Here is a 17,402-nt window from a genome sequence, read left to right as displayed (position 1 = left end):
TACATAAGCTCTGTATGTCAATTTCAATATATTCTTCCAAATATACATGAAACCATCCCCTAGTAGTAAATTATTTTCCCCTCTAGTTTCATTTACTTTTGAGGAAAGTAGAAAGTTATAGTTAGAAAAAGTAGTTTTGATTCTTTGAGTTCTCACACTTGTAAACTTGAATCTTTTTTCTTTGACTAAAAGACTTAGATGCGCCCTGGATGGGAATTCAGAGTCTTCAGATATCAGAGGCCAGTAAAGTGGATAAACATGAGACGGAAGAAAGCTCTGTAGCAGGACTTTCTAGCCCAGAGTTGAAGGTCAGACCTGCTGTTGCCTCCAGTAATTGCTATACAGAAGGTGAAAAGCAGCTAACAAAATCTCTAAAAGGAAAGAATGAAGAATCAAATAAATCCAAGGTTAAGGTCACTAAGCTCATGAAAACAATGAAACCAGAAAACACAAAAAAGTTAATAAAACAGAACTCTAAAGATTCTGTGGTTTTAGTAAGCTACAAATGTTTGAAAAATCCAGCATCAAGTGATCTCACTAAATGCTTTGAAGGCAATCCTTCATATAGTCAGAAGGAAGGTCTGGATCCCACAATGTGTAGAGATAATTTTGACCCAAAGACCTACATCAGACAGCCAAGTCAGAAGGAAGCTAGCTCTTTGTCAGCTGATACAGACAGAGCTGAACACAAGTCTCCAGATACTGAAAATACACAACCAGACCAGTCCGATCTCTTGAACTCTGGCAGCCTAAATCTTTGTGCAAATTTGTCCATTTCAGGTAAACTTGGTATTTCCCAAGACGATAGTGATATCCCAGATACGGAACACAATCTGGCATCTAGAAGTCCATCAAATGATTGCCTTGACTGTCAGACAGCCCCATCTTCGGGAGTTAGAACACTTGAAGTCAAGCCCAGTAGTGAAGAGTCTTTCAGTGAAGAAAAAATAACTGTTAAAGTAGGACCTTGGACAGAGCTTCAAGAAGATGAACTATTTGTCAATAATTTACTGCCTGATTTTGAGGCCTTAGACTCTAATGATAAATCTAAGTCTATAGATCTACCACTTGAAAAGGATGCTTTACAGGAAGCAAAATGTCATTGTACTGAAGAATCATTAACTAAATTCAATAGTAATCTACCTGCTCCTTCTACAAAAGAATATCATGTTGTAGTAAGTGGTGACACAATTAAATTACCAGATAGTAATGCCGCGTATGCCTCCTCTAGATTTTCAGATTCAGGTGTTGAAAGTGAACCAAGTTCTTTTGCAACACATCCCAATCCGGAAATAGCCTTTGAAACTCTCCAAGGACCAGGTCCTTGCAATAATGAAAGATTACTTCCTCAGCTTTTGATGAAGCCTGATCACAATGTAAAACTTTCGTTAGGAAGTCATTGTACCGAGAGCACAAGTGCTCTAAGTGAAATACAGCAGTCGTCTTTGACGTCAATAAACTCCCTGCCTTCTGATGATGAGCTGTCACCTGATGACGACTGTAAGAGATGTGCTGTAGCTGACTGCCAGCTAAGTGACAGTAAAACTGTACTCCATCCAGGAACAACCAGTCTGCCAAAGTGGGATGATACCAAAAAGTCAAGTGTTATTTTGCAACGACAATGTGTTGTCTTTTCAGGGCATTTGGACAATGATACGTTAGCAATGCATTCCTTAGATTTAAGCAGTGAGGACCCATTACAGCTCATTCTCTCCGAGGAAGATGCTTCCAGTGGTGTGAGAAGTCACTGGGGCTCCAAACCTCACTTGGATGCCGTCTTTACAGGCTCCCAGAGCCATAGTACATCTAATATCAACTCCGTGGAAACAGTGCCAACACTAAATTCAAAACTGATTTGCTTAGGTTCTCCTTGTGTGGTTTCAGGTTCTGTTTGCACTGATGCAGAGCTGAGTGAAGATAGAACTGTGGAAGGAAAAAGCAGTGAGCCATTAAATCACAAACAAATATGTTCAGAAGGCCCTGTTGTGGAAAGTCACCCTCTGAGTACAGGTGACGACTCTCTTTCCAGTAGTACCGATGTGGTAAAACAAGGGCTTGTGGAAGATTATTTTGGATCTCAGAGCAATACAGATGTTTCTGATGCATGTGCTGTTACCTACCACAGCCTAGTTAGCTCTCAGGAAACCTGTGACAAAGGGATTGGTGATCTTCAGCAGGAACAGGGCCAAGAGGGGATGCAGGACGATCAAGAAATGGTTCAAAACGGGTATCATGAGGAAACGGACTTTCCAGCTACAGATGGAGCAGTAAGCGTTCACTATGTAAGTGCGGATGAGCTAGGAGGAGAAAGACATGAACTGTCTGAAAACCTAAGCAGCGAATATCTGAGGGCCGCTGTAACTGTTCCTGCTGTTTGTACGTCTGGCTGTTTGTCCTTCCCATCTGCTCCACGAGAGTCTCCTTGTGTTAAATATTCTTCTCGAAGTAAAGTTGATGCCATTACAAAGCAGCCAAGCAGCATTTCTTACAACTTCACTTCTTCAACCTCCTGGTATGAAAATTCACCAAAACCTCAAATACACGCGTAAGTAATGGAACTCAGTATTGTGTGCTGAGCATATATCTGGAACATCAGATACAGTGCCAAAAGGTGGAATCTTGTTTCCTCTAACAAAACATGCTTCTTTGATTGTTTGTTAAAAATGGCAAAATGGGCACAGTATACCTTTGGAAGTCCGCTTCCAAATGATCCTCTTGTGTAGGCTACATCTGTTTTGTTTTGGGTTTTTTTGTCCAGCAGTTTTATGTAAGAAGTGTATGGTAGCTAAGCATAAACTCTGCTTTTATCAGCCCATCATTTCTCCCTTGTAACTTCAGAGAAGAGCTAGTGTACAGGTGGTACATATGGGCAATGTCAAGAAGGTGAATGACACAACTGAAGGAAGTCCTTAAACCTACCGGCCCCTAGTCAGTTGCCTTGCTTAAGTCAGTTGTTTGATGTAGCAGATTGAGCTGTGTGCATGGGTTCCTAAGATCTTCTATTTCACCCTAGACCAAATCATTATCTGTGGGGTGATGAGTCAGGCATCTGTGCAGTAGAGTTTCACAGTAACAGATTACTCTGGATTATATATAAAGCCTAAAGCAATAATGTGGTAACAGTCTTAGATTTGAAAACTTACATACTAGCTTGATATAATAGCATATATCTTTAACTCCACACTCAGAAGTGTCAGGCAGGTCTTTATGACTTCAAGGCCAGCCTGCCTCCCAGGAACAACCGTGGCCACATAGACAGACCCTGTCTCAGGAACAAACAAAACTGACGACACTTTTGGGTTCCTCTCAGTCTCTGCGTCTCTGTCCAGTATGGATCGCAGAGGCTACTATTCCTCCGCTCCTTCTATTCCACTTGATTTCAGCCCAGCAGGGGTCATGTTAAGGAGCAGTTGTGGCGTGCAGTCTTCGAGTTAGATTTATTATCATGCCAAATAACTGTATACTGCCCATTCCAGCTGTGCCTCTCGTGCTGCTGCACCTTGTGGGTGTGTTAGAGAGAAATGCAAATGCCCACCCTGCCTCAGTACCATGCGCACAGCTGTGCCTGATATGACAGCTTTTCTCTCTTGTCGTTTTTACGTTGTAAGAGACAAAGAAGGGAGAGTTTGATACATGAGAAATGCCGGTTGCCATTTCCCAGTACTTTTAGTTATTCTAGGCATGTAATAGCAAATTTTAGAGAAAGCATAAACCACTTCTTACACTGTCTTAGTCAGGTTCAAGTTTATAGGGCTACTTTAAAGTTGCCTCAGGCTTCAGTGTTCCCAAAATAGTTACCCTTTGATAAAATCCTGATGGCCCCACGTGCTGTCATGACTTTTACAAATATTGCTGATCTTCTTTTCCTGCACTTCTCCGAATTCACTCTGTTCTCTTTTTGTTTCTAAAAACAAAGAGTGACCGATCTTTAGTAAAGACTATTTTCTGTACTGCTTCACCTCAGCTTCCTTCAGGCAAAAGAAGAATTGAAGCAACTTAAGCTTCCTGGTTTCATGTACAGTGACGTTCCTCTGCTGGCGTCCTCAGCACCGTACTTCAGCACAGAAGAGGAGGAGGGTTCTGAGGACGGCGTGCACCTCATTGTCTGTGTCCATGGTCTGGACGGTACGTGGCAGCCGTTGACACCCACCATGGCAACTCAATAGCTTTTCCAAATAGAACATAAAATTTTCCATCATCTTTGAAATCAAAAAATGGTGAATCACTAAAGTTAATTGATATCACATTTTGAAACAGAAATGTGCTTTACTAAATGTAATATTAGATTTTGATTTTTGTTCTTTTTTAGGTAAATTTGACAAATTTACTTAATATAAATATTAAATGATATTTCTATATGATATATATCATATTTAGATGTATATCTATATGATGATCTGACACTCATTTAAATGTTTCAATTTTAATTTTTTTCTGAATTCTTGGTGATTTTATCAACTATAACCTCAGGACTGTCCCTAAATAGTTTCCTATTCTCTTTTACCTTGCTTCTTATTCCTTACAGATTGGGGGTAACTGGTGTCCTTACTAATTTTAGGCATCACTAAAATCATGCTGTGACTTCATGACAACAGCCAGGTTACTCAGCAGATTCTCCCTTCTAGTCTGAGAAGCTGACAGAAAAATACCCAGCTATTTCTAGATGACTATGGGATAGTACTCTAATTCTACAACAAACTATTTGTGGGATATAAAAATATTAAATAAAGATTTTTTAAAAGACTCTTCTAGAAATAAAACACCTTCAATACCAACCTTTTAATCCTATCTTCAAATAATGTGAAGTCAAAGAATTATCTGCAAAACAAGACTATTTGACAATAGAATTTCTGGCAGATTTCCTTCATTGAAAATTTCACAACACAGATGTCCTCATGTCACATAAGTTGGTTCAGAATAATGGAAAAATGATGGAGTGCAGCCCATTCTTTGGTTATTACAACTATGGTACCAAATCTGATAACAACATCATACCAACACTCTCCTAAACAGACTATTTGATATAATAAATAAAACTCTAGGTTGTAGCATTAATACTAAATTATTATAACCTCTTCCATGTCCAGAATACAGCAATAAATAGAAAGAAATTTATTTAAAGTACAGTACGTAAGTAAATTAGTATGAATTATTGGTGCAATACAAGAACCATTCCCAGTGAGTATGAGCTATGAAGCAAACATTAGGTATGAAGTAGAACTACGCTCTAGCCCATCGCTGTGATTACTTGGATCTACTTCTAAGCCATATAAGACTTAGACTTATTAGTGAAAATTGGAGGTGTTCATTTTAAAATTAGGAATAAAAAGGTATATCTCAATACATTGATTATGGAATACCAAACATTAAATATTAGAAGGGTAAAATAAAATGAACACCTGATAATAGCATGTCTATATTCCTAGCAAACTAAAAGAATCAGAAAGATCTAGTTTTAAGGATGGTCTACATTTTATATCTGTATATTTTATCTCTTTAGATATACCTACTGACAATAGTTAGTGATTATTAAACTGTAGCCACCAAAGGAAAGGCAACAGACTAAATCTAAATCTAAATTGCATTTGAGATTTGTTACGTGGTCACCTAGGGCAGTGATAGAGGGCTATCACTGCTATAGTTGACTGCTGTCGGGTCCAGTTAGTCTCTAAAGAGCTGTGCTGCTTGGTAGAGAGTGAACCACAGCCTCTTAAGAACTCAACCGTGAGGATATCCGCTGGAAAGTCTTTGACACAACATATTGTCTGTCAGTCAGCAAGTGGATTAAGACATGAACTTCGTGTTTCCAAAAGCTGTGAAAATGCGTGGTAGTATACGGGACACCTTTTCCTCCTCGTGTTTAAACATCACTTTTCATTTTCTAGGGAACAGTGCAGATCTCCGACTAGTGAAAACATACATTGAATTGGGACTGCCTGGGGGAAGAGTTGATTTCCTAATGTCTGAGAGAAACCAGGTACAATAAGGCAGTGTTATCAGTGGCAGCAAAGATTCTTGTGCCAGTTCCTACATTTTTCTTGCTACAAAACACTTGTGGTCTTATAAAGTCTTATGAATTCTGTGAGATTTACCATGAGTTCATAAAGGACAGACATTCTGACTTAGGAGTTCGCTTTGTGCATAAAACATTTTAGAGTTCATATTTCTGTACAAAAGTTGTATTAACTGAGCCGTTAGATGAGGCCCTGTGTTTAATACTGCTAGCCTAAGACATAGCTAAACGAAGCAAGGGCTACTACAGACACAGAGACTCTTTCCTTGAAACTGTGTCCATATTAATATAACGAGTACTACAGTCACTGACTTGCCTGAACTCAACTGCAGTGATAACACCCAAACTTAAAATATATGATTGTATCCAGTTTCTCGTGTTATGGTACATATTTTAGTATATAATATGTTTTCCTCTTGTTTAGAATGATACTTTTGCTGATTTTGACTGCATGACTGATCGCCTTTTGGATGAGATCATACAGTATATTCAGATATATAGTTTAACAGTCTCAAAAATAAGGTAACTTATATTATTACAAAGTCTATTTTTATATCTCTATGACTTAAAGAACAAAACAGTCTGTAGTGCTGTTAACCTAATCTGCAGCCTAGGAACCGGGGCTGGAAAGGTAACCCAGCTGATAACAAGGCTTATAGCCAAGTCGTCCAATGGAGAGAACCAACATCCACATGTTATCCTCTGACTTCCACATGCACACTGTGGCACATACATAGATACATACATACATACATACATACATACATACATACATACTCATACATACACATACATACATATACATGCATACACACATATACATACATACCCACATACACACACATACATACATACACAAAATAATTTATTTTAATATAGTGAAATGTAAGAACCTTTAACTATATTTTAGAGCTAGGAAGATTGGCTCAGTTGGTAAATTGCTTTGTTTCTTGATATGCAATGATAAAGAGCCAAGTTCAGATCCCACACGATGTAAAAGCCAGACATGATGGTCCACATCTGTCAGTCTGCTGCTGGGGACCAGAGACAAGTAAGTGAATCCTGGAACTTGCTGGCCAGTCTGTCTAGTCAGTTCGTGAGCTCTGAGTTCGTTGAGAGACCCTGTTTCACGACATAAAATGGAAAACAGTAAAAGAACATAGTTGATGTCAATCTCTGGCCTTTACACGTGTATGCAACATATATGTACCTGTATGTGTGTGCACAGAAACGTGTACACATGCACTTGCCTTTGAGGAAAAATTACTTTATTGTATAAAGTATTCAGAATAAACTTTAGGGACAGAAAGTAGGTTAGTAGGAGCAGATATTATCCCTGTGCCTTGAGAACAGTTTAATTCCATGGACAGTACTCAGGAGAGCCCGAAGTGTCCAGCAGATTGAAATGCTGGCTGCTTGGGGAGATGCAAATGCTGACCACCCTGAGTTGGTGATGACTCATTATGAACCAACACATTGTAACGTCAGATACATAGTAGTAATACATGTTGGTTAACATTTTAAATTATTTTTCCTTAAAGTTTTTGGGGTGTATGTGTGCATGTGCAACATGTGTATTCACACACACATAGAGACCAGAGGACAGCCGCGGTGTCAGTCCTCAGGTGCTGTCTGCCTTGTTTTGGAGGCAGGCTTTGACCTCACCAAGTAGACCAGAGTGGTTACCTGGCAAGCATGTCCCACAAGTCCACCTGGCCTACCTCTCCAGCACCGGGATTACAAGGAAGCTGCACTCTCTCTCTCTCTCTCTCTCTCTCTCTCTCTCTCTCTCTCTCACACACACACACACACACACCCTCTCTCTCTCCCTCTCTCTCTCTCTCTCTCCCTTCCTCCTTCCTTTCTTTCATAAAATGTATTTGCTCTGTGTTTCTTTTAGGGAGCTGGGGGGTAATACCATAGCACCCAGCATACATGGGGTGACTCCAGGACAATTAGCCAGACTCAGTTTTCCCGTTCCATCATTTGGTTTCCAAGGATTATATTCCTAGCGTTGTCTCTTAGATGTGAGTTTTGATGATTGAGCTCCGGTCCTCAAGCTTCCTAGGCAAGCGCTTCAGCAACTACACTACCTCCTCATCCGATAATTTTAGACTCTCGACAGCTTAGGAGCAGCAAATAGATAATTTCTTAAAAGTTATCTCATCTTTTATATGTACAATTTCATTGTTATATTTGAGGCTTAACAAATAATTTGGATGTATACCTAAAAAGGAAAAATTTTGACCTAGTTATATGACTTTTTAATGATTTATATAGTGTATATACATGCTTTATCTTCATGAATATGTGTGTCATATGTATGCGTGTAAATAACCATGAAGGCTGGAAGAGAGCATCAGATCCCCACGGACTGGAGATGCAGATATTAGTAAGCTGTAGTGAAGTTACTGGGATCTGAACCAGGCTCCTCTCCAAGAGCAGCAAACACTTTAACTCAGCAGTTAAGCTAAGCCATCTATGACCTATCCAGCCCTCCAAGTATTCTTAAATATATTTATTTCTATAAAGTTACTAATTATGATAGGTGTTATCAAATGTTTTATCATAATAATTGAGATTCAGTTCTTATATTTTTATTCTTTATAAGTTAAATTATTTCAAGTATTAAACTATAATTTAAGAACAATCTCAAAATTCTTAATATTTCAAAATCTCTTGTGTATCAGGTTCGAGGTTTTTTCATGAAGTTTTTGTTGGTTTGTCTCTTTAAAATGAATATTGTGTGGTAAATACATCTTTCTGTTTCTTTTTTACAGCTTTATCGGACATTCATTAGGCAATTTAATAATCCGTTCAGTGCTTACAAGGCCAAGGTTTAAATATTACCTCAGCAAACTTCATACCTTTCTCTCTCTTTCTGGACCTCACCTTGGTACACTCTACAACAGCAGTGCTCTCGTCAATACAGGTAGAAAGTTCATTCTTCTATATAAAATGTGACCTAAGCGGATTCTTCTAGAGTTTTTTGCTATTATATAGAGAGCAAATTTGCCACGTACCTAAAGTCTTGTAAAAAATAAAGCTCATTTTTTCTGTTTTGTTGTATACATGAAGTAGTTTAATAAAAATATTGTTATCACAGTTACTTAAGGATCTTCCCTACTAGCTAGCTGCCCAGCTTTCTGAGCTTTAATCAACAAAGCATGGTGGAGGGACTGGAGAGACGGCTCGGCACTTCAGGGTATTAGTTGCTCTTACAGAGAATGCAGGTGTGATTCTCAGCACCCACATGGTTTCCCGCTCAGGACTAGGGACTTCGAACAGACACACCTATATGCAGGCAAACGTTCATACTCAGAAAACTAAAAAAAATCAAAAAAAATAAGGAAGCATAACTTTAGGGTTAAAGGTTATGTGTCATAGTGCCAAACCAATATAAAAAGTTTATTGAGATATGACAAGTCCTGGGTTTGCCTATAGGTTTGGTTTAATTTTTCCCTTGAATTTTTTTAATATGATAGCTTAGTCAGATTCCCACGGTAAAAATATATTTAAAATTTAATTGATGAATCATTCCATTTCTTTTGTACTCATTTCCAACCAGTGATTTCAAATTGTCCCTAGAAGATGTTGATAAATCGTTTATTCCATGTACTGTTTAAATTAGTCTTCTGTGCCTTCCTTGGAACTACCTTTACACTGAAAGTTCAGTGAATAGACATTTGGACCTGTGGTTAAAGTTTTCTTCTCTCTGTTTGTGTTATACCTTTAAGTAGGATTTTTAAAGATACAATCATCCCATGGTTGCTCTTTGTATATTATTATATATTTTGTTATTACAGAAGCCTCCAGGAAACACCATTAAATTACTTGCGTAAATATGTTTATCAGAGAGTAGAAGTACTTGGCAAATACATTTTTATTAACCAACAAAATGTTAGTTATTAAATGTTATTTTTAAATGAATATATATTAACATTAATAACTTATGTATTACTACCTTCCTATATGTGCTCACATATAATATTCAACTTTCTAGGTCTCTGGTTTATGCAGAAATGGAAAAAATCAGGCTCTCTTTTACAGCTGACATGTCGAGATCATTCAGACCCTCGCCAAACATTTTTATATAAGCTTAGTAATAAAGCGGGTGAGTACGTAGCAACAGTTTAGAAGATAGGGTTGTGAAAGAACAGATTGTCAGGTGTCGTTCTGGTGATGGAAATATATCATTCTGGCATAATTTTGGAAAGAAATAATGCTATTCTTAATTGTTAATTTCTTCATAGAAATTGTGTTTTTTTACAAACTGTATAGAACTTTAAATTTCGTGTGTGTGTGTGTGTGTGTGTGTGTGTGTGTGTGTGTGGACACATGCATGCCACAACATACAGTTGAAAGTCAGAGGACAACGTTGTGGGATTGTGTCCTTCCACCTCCATGTGGGTTTGGGGTTGGATTCACGTGCTCTGGCCGGATCAGCAAGCACATGTACCTGACCAGCTGTCTCACCAACTATTAGTCAGTATATCTCAGCACCATCTCTCCTTGTCCATCTCTCTGATCTTCTAGCTGTCCCCCACCACAGCCTTCCAACCTTCAGCCCCTTTTTATAGACTGCCATATAATTTTCTTTCTTGTTTCTTGGCTGTTAAATATGTTTTTAAAATGTCAGAAATTGTACTTTCTGACAGAGTGCTATAATGTTTCATCTTTCTTTTTTAAATCAAGTTTTTCCCTCCAACTCCTCCCAGATATTTCCCATCTCCCTGCTCACCCAACTATATGTTCTTTTTCCTCTTTCTTTAAAAACGTAAAACCAAACTGCAGAAACACAGATATGAACATCAGAACAAGCAAAAACATAAGACACCACACCCAAAAAAACAAAACAAAATAAAAAGTACAAACCAAAGAACTCGAGTTTGTTGTGTTGGCTGACTGCTCCTGGGCCTGGGGCTTGCCCTGAACTGTGGTTAATATCAGTGGGACTCTGCTGTAGAAAGGTTTCCTCTTGTCAGCAGGTATCACCTACATAGAGCTTCTTGATTAGAGGGGGAAAGAGTGCCTGTGTCCATTGTGTCCTCTCAGCAATGGGGCTCCCATCTAGCTTGAATCTGTAGGCTCATGTGTTCTGTCACAGTCTCTGATTTCTTAGGTGCATCAGTCCTGTCTTGCAAATATTGTTTGCTTAACTCCAAGTGGCATCCATCACTTTTGGCTTGTAGAATCATTCTCTTCCACAGAGATCCCTGAAAACTAAGGGCTGGGGTTTGATGTAGACATCTTATTACTGACTAAGTGCTCCAAAGCCTCACTCTGCACACTGTCCAGTTGTGGGCATCTATGTTAATTCCCTCAAGAAGGTTTGAGTGAGGTGCCTATCTGTGCATATAGCAAAATGTCTGCAGAATAGTAGGGTTTCCCTTGGTCTCAGGACCTATCTAATCTCAGTTCTCAGCCACTTCAGCAGTGGCAGGTATAGGTTCTAACAAGGAGTGAGCCTTAAATTCAAACAGAAAGTGGTGCTTACTCCACACATTTGTGCCATGATTGCACAAGTGTGCCTTGCACCAGGTTGTGGTTGTAGGTTGCCCAGTTTGTAGCTGGGAGATATTGATGCTTTTCTTTCTCTGGTAGCGTGCAGAATACCTTAAAGTACCACGAACGATAATCAGTAGAGGTGAAGCTTCTAGGTTGGTACCAGCTCAGCCTCTCTGTGTCTGATGACATATATAAGTGTTGTCTTCAACAGTAGGGCCTTACCTCAGGTTATGGAGGGAGGGCATCCAGTAGCCTTGGCAATAGCCTGTGGTGTGTAGGACTTGGTGAATGACTCAGCAAGATCTAACCCCCTTCTGACGCTGGAGGTTTTACTTGGTAGCAACAGATACCCAGTTGGGGCATTGTTCAGTGGCTCAGTTCGACTGTTTCTGTTAATGTGCTCTGCAGAGCTTCTGCAGAGTGTTTTCCCTTTGTATTTGAAATGGTCTTCAGTCTGTGCTGTTCCTTCCCATGTTCCTGTCTTAGCTCTTCTCTTCCATCCCCTTCCTCCTTAGTCTTGCATTGTAGTTTCTCCCTTATCTCTCTCTGACACTGTATTCTGTTGACCCTTGGGGGAATCTTCTCTTGCCTGGTACCTTACTAAGTACCTAACCTCTGTGTTTATGTGGATTGTAGCACACACTGAAGCTTAAAAACTAAAATTCACGTGTAGGAGGAAACATACAGTACTTGTCTCTTGGGGTCTGGGTTACTTCACTCAGGATAACTTTTTTTAATATATATAGCTATGTTCATTTACCCATGAATTTCATTTCTCTTTGAGAGCTGAATAATACTTCACTATGAAAACATTTTATTTATCCATTCATCCACTGATGGATATCTGATCTGTATATTTTCTGGCTTTTTTGAAGAGACCAGCAATAAACATGGGTAAGCAAATGACCGTTTGGTAGGATGAAGCATCCTTGGTACATCAAGCATCTTGGTATTCAAGAGTGATACAGCTGATCTTGATGCAGGTCTATTCCCAGCTTCCTGAATATTGCCTGCACTGATTTCCATAGTGACTGCACACGTGTTCACTCTCAACAGCAGTGTATGAGTGCTCTGATTTCCCCACATCCTCACTACCATGTGCTGTCATTTGTCTTATTGATCTTGGTCATTCTCCCTGGGGTAACATGAAATCTCAAAATAGTTTTGATTTGTATCTCCCTGTTGACTAAAGATGGGGAACATTTCTTTGTTTCTAGGCTATATGTGTTTCCTCTTTTAAGAACTCTCTATTTAGTTCTGAACCCCATTTTTAATTGTTACTTTTCTCCTTGATGTTCTTATCTTAGTTCCTTATCACTTTAGATATTAGCATGTGACAGCAGCATAGTGGATAAAGGTCTTTTTCTTACTCTGTAGCATGTTCTTCGCCATACAGCAGCTTTTCCGTTTCCTGAGATGGTTTATCAGTTGTCTGTCTGAGTGCCTGTGCTATGTGCTCTGTTCAAAGTGTCCTGTCCTGTGCCAGTGGTTCAAGCCTATTCGCCTCTTTCTCTCCTATTGGATTCAGGGTATCTGCTCTTGCAATGAGGTCTGAGATCCATCAGAGTTGAGTTTTACCCAAGATGATAGATAGGGATCTATTTGAGTTCTTTTAGATGCAGCCATCCATTTTGGTCAACACCACTTGAAGATACTGGCCACTGGCCTCTCCTGTGTGTATTTCTGACTTCTTTCTCACAGATCAGGTTTCCATAGGTGTGTGGACGTATGTCTGGATCTTTAATTCTGTGCAGTTGATCAGGTTTCCATAGGTGTGTGGACGTATGTCTGGATCTTTAATTCTATCCCAGTTGGTCAGTGCGTCTGTTTTTATGCTGACACCATACTTATTACCATAGCTCTGCAGTACAGCTTAAGATCAGGGATTGTGGTACGTCCAGCATGTTGATGCTGGTGGTGGTTTAGCTATCCTAAGTTACCATGTGAAGTTTAAATTTTTCACTTCAATTTCTCTAAAGAATTGTGTTGGAATTTTTATGGCGATTGCATTTGCTCTGTAGATTGCTTTTGGTAGGATGACCATCTTTACTATATTAATCCTATTGATCCATAAACATGGGAGATCTTTCCGTCTTCTGGTGTCATCCTCAAATTTTTCTCAGTGTCTTAAAGTTTTTATTATAAAATTCTTAGATTTGTTTGGTTAGTGATCCCAATAATTTATTTTTTATGCTAGTGTGAAAAGTGCTGTTTGCCTGATTTCTTTCTCAGTGGTTTATATATTGGAATGCTACTGATTTGCATTTCCCTGTTGACTAAAGATGTCGAACATTCATCTAAAAGGATGAAATGCCTTGTCCTCACAAAGTCAGAAAAGACCAAGTCAGAGCTGGAGAGATGCCCACAGGTTAAGGGTTCTTGCTGACCCAGGTGGTATTCCTCATTCGCACCAGCACAGCAGCTCACAGACATTTGTAACTTAGTTTGAGAGAATCATAGACCCTCATCTGGCCCTTGGTGGCCTCATCAGGTACAAGTGTAGTATATACATCTATACGTCTATACAAAATAGTTAGAGAAAATAAAAATGGACAAATTCTCCTGTTTTTGTTAATAACAGATCATCATTAGAAAGCATTGAGATGTAAGTGCTGATGGTACTCTGAATGCCCCTCCCCTCAGAGAGACTGGGATATGCAGGAGTCACTAGTCAGTGTGCAGACCTGAGCGTTGGTACCTTCCCATCACGTGATGCCAAAGGGAACAGATCAGATTCATCAGCTGTGACAATGAAGAAGGCAATCATTTATTCTCAATATTTTTATGAAATATTTTTGTATGTATGTGTGCATTTCCTTTATAGATAATTTGATTATTTCTATTATTGCTTGAGAATTGTGATTTTCAGCCTGTCACTCAGAACAGTTGTTAGCATGCAGCAAAGGACAGAATGGCTTTATTTTTTCATACGTGATACTGGCCATGAGTGTTACTGATCTTTCTGTAGGTTCAGCTTGTTAAGAATCACTGTCCTTGATTTACAAAAGAAAAAAGATGTCTCCAAAGTCCTGCATTCAGAATCAGCACTTATCCCCACAGTTAACTTGTTCTAAGATTCTCACTCAAGCATAAAATATCAAAATTTTACTGTGGAACATTCTAGAAAAAGCAAAGTGTCTGCGAACTTCAGTTCTAATATAGTGCCATTATCTTACTTAATCAGAAGAATTTTTATTCTTTGATCCAGACAAACAGCAAATTTGAATATTGCTGATACTAAGAGGTCAAGTACTCCATGGGTTCATTCAGTCATCAGCTAACCCTTGTCCCTAATCTGAACTCATCTCTATACAGAAAAAAGGTGTGTGTGTGTGTGTGTGTGTGTGTGTGTGCGCGCGTGTGGTGACAAAAGTGTGACTGGCTCACAGCATCCATTACTGTTGTCACTAAGAAAATGAAATGAGCAGGTGTCCTCTTCACAAAATCAAATAAGCAGAATATGTGAGTGATGATAGACAAGTGTCATGAAGGGAAGCTGAAGAAAAGCTTTAAATAATTTTCAGTGGCTTGGTGTGTTTTCATGGGAGAATGTGACTTTGGGATTACCCATAAACGTTACGAAGGATGTTCTGGAAGGTGAGAATGCCGTCATATACTCCTACAGAACCCTAGGGCCCACGTCTACTGGTTTCTCAGTCTACCATGTCAGAGTCCTTGTGCTGTTAGTGCAAACTCAAATCTCTCCTAGGACACAGGTTACGTACATTGAAACAGGCTTTTACTAAAAAGTATGTAGAAATGTGACGAGTAGATTCATAATTATTTTAAAAGTCAAAAATGTAATACTGCTGAGGAAATGTAATTTTTATGATACTAGTAAGGTTTTTAAACCTGGTTGTAATTCATTATTTTGCATCTTTAGGGCTCCATTATTTCAAGAATGTTGTGCTGGTAGGATCTCTGCAGGACCGCTATGTTCCTTACCATTCTGCTCGCATCGAAATGTGTAAAACAGCTTTAAAGGACAAGCAGTCAGGTAATGAAGTGGCAGTACCACAGGCAGTTTTGTCTTGTGAATGAACTGTCCCCAAGTATGCCTCGAAGTCACTTCTTTGCCTTTCCTCCTTCCCGTCCTGTGACCAAGGGCTGTCCTCCATGGTTTTCAGTTTTTCTTCCCGATAAGTGAGCTGTCTTTTGTGTAAGAATGCTTCTGCATTCCGCTATCTGGGAAGGAGTCTGAACTTCGCTTCCCCTCCATTGTTGGGCTTGGTCATTACGGTAGTGTTTGTGCATCTGACGTTTCTGTGCACCATGTAGGTGGAGATGGCAGCAAGGACTGCTCCCTTTGTAATGCCCCTCAGCGCTCTTGGTTCCTCTGCTGCGTGTTAACATCTGAATCATAGCTAGTTGAAGCTACCAAGCACCCTGAGTCTTATTTGCTCATTCAGTTACTAAAGCTCAAAGATACTGTGTGATTTATACAAAGTTGCTGTTGACAAAGTCAAGATTAAAGCAAGGATCTGGGTCTTCTGCCTTCAGTGTTATCTCTGTTCCCTTTTTGAACACTTGAGCCTTTTCTCAGTGCGAACCATTACAGCAAACAGCTCCTTACTTATGGTGGGGGCTTTTAATACGTGTGCATTGGCAGAGCCTAGTGTGGTACTTGGTTCATCTCACATTTAATGTGACATCCAAATAATAGAGACTACATAGGGGAAGTACAAAAGATGTTCATGGCAGCCGCAAGGAAATGGATGTCTTTTAACACTGAGATTCCGTGCTGCAGAACTGCTTCCTGAGTTACCTAACAACAACAAAGTCTTCCTTTGTAAACATACTTTCAGGGCTAGCATGGGTTCACACAGCCAGTTTGACTCCCAGTAAAAACTGAGGAAGGAAGTGAATGAAAAGGGCTGGTTATAAATATGTTGGTTGGTTGGTTGGTTGGTTGGTTGGTTGTGGGTTTTTGTTGTTTTGAGTTGAGGGCAGTTAACTTATGTGGTACTAGTCTCCTCCCAATGCATGTCTCTTTATCTTTATTTTTCTCTGTGCTCCATTCTTGTCATTGCTCAGGGCTGCGTCCTGCTTCTAATCTCTCATGCTTAAGCTGGCTCCTTCCATGGGAGCCTTAGTTACTTACCCATCGCTGATAAGTAGTCCATATGCATTGTGAACAGCATGTGTGCACCTTAGAGTAGTGTGGTCATTATAACAAACATTATAAACATCTAATCCTTAGCTCTTTTGCTCAACATAACCTGCTAAACCCATTGTATGAATTAACTTAAAAAGGAGCAGGGAGTAGGAGTACAACTTTGAATTAAAGCAGATTCGGGCTTTTGTCTGTTTTGTATACAAAAATTTGGGGTTCACTGTGATGTCTTTCCCCATATTCCTTCTCTCACCCTTTCCCTCCTCTCTGTTTCTATGAGATACATATTTTATTACTCTCGTTCTTTCCCTTCTGACCTCTGAAAGTGTGGTGCATATTCAGTTTTCAAAAAAGAATGAAATCATGGCATCCATGAGAAATGGGTATATCAGATGTCACCATGTTAAAATAAATGGGTAAATCTGATATCACCATGTTAAGTGAAATAAACATGGCTGAAAAAGAAAAACTCCATGTTTTCCTTTAATGATGGGTGGAAGAATCAAACTTCAAATTAAACTTCAAATTTAAATTTGTGGTGGAGGGTGTGAAAAGTGCTAAGTAGCTCTCAGACAGAAGCTGGCTCTGCAAGCCAGCTCAGACTCTGACAAGGGGAAGTTGCTGTTCTTTGTCAAAAAGTTCTTGCTAGACTATAAGGTCGTTTATTTTACCTAATGAAAACATTATCATAGCTTAGTTTCTTTGTTTAGCACATTATTTTGACTAAATTTAAAGAAAAATGTTTTTGTTTTGGTTTTTGTTTTTTTT

At 39.2% G+C, this 17,402-nt stretch overlaps 1 protein-coding gene across 8 annotated transcripts in view; it reads left to right on the top strand.

Annotated features, from left to right (window-relative positions):
• Fam135a (family with sequence similarity 135 member A) overlaps positions 1-17,402 on the top strand; it is a 76,206-nt gene that overhangs the window by 57,065 nt on the left and 1,739 nt on the right. For 6 of the 8 annotated variants that reach the window (XM_032900867.1, XM_032900865.1, XM_032900866.1 and 3 more), the window contains 7 exons: positions 193-2,545; positions 3,965-4,125; positions 5,886-5,977; positions 6,438-6,535; positions 8,794-8,945; positions 10,017-10,127; positions 15,405-15,518. In XM_032900867.1, the coding sequence (XP_032756758.1) occupies positions 193-2,545; positions 3,965-4,125; positions 5,886-5,977; positions 6,438-6,535; positions 8,794-8,945; positions 10,017-10,127; positions 15,405-15,518 (3,081 nt within the window). The remainder of the gene's footprint in view (positions 1-192; positions 2,546-3,964; positions 4,126-5,885; positions 5,978-6,437; positions 6,536-8,793; positions 8,946-10,016; positions 10,128-15,404; positions 15,519-17,402) is intronic. The other 2 variants (XM_032900870.1, XM_032900869.1) reach the window with 1 other exon arrangement.

The sequence above is a fragment of the Rattus rattus genome, chromosome 4 (genome assembly GCF_011064425.1).
Source record: "Rattus rattus isolate New Zealand chromosome 4, Rrattus_CSIRO_v1, whole genome shotgun sequence".
Classification (NCBI taxonomy): domain Eukaryota; kingdom Metazoa; phylum Chordata; class Mammalia; order Rodentia; family Muridae; genus Rattus; species Rattus rattus.
This window is presented reverse-complemented; position numbering and strand designations above follow the sequence as displayed.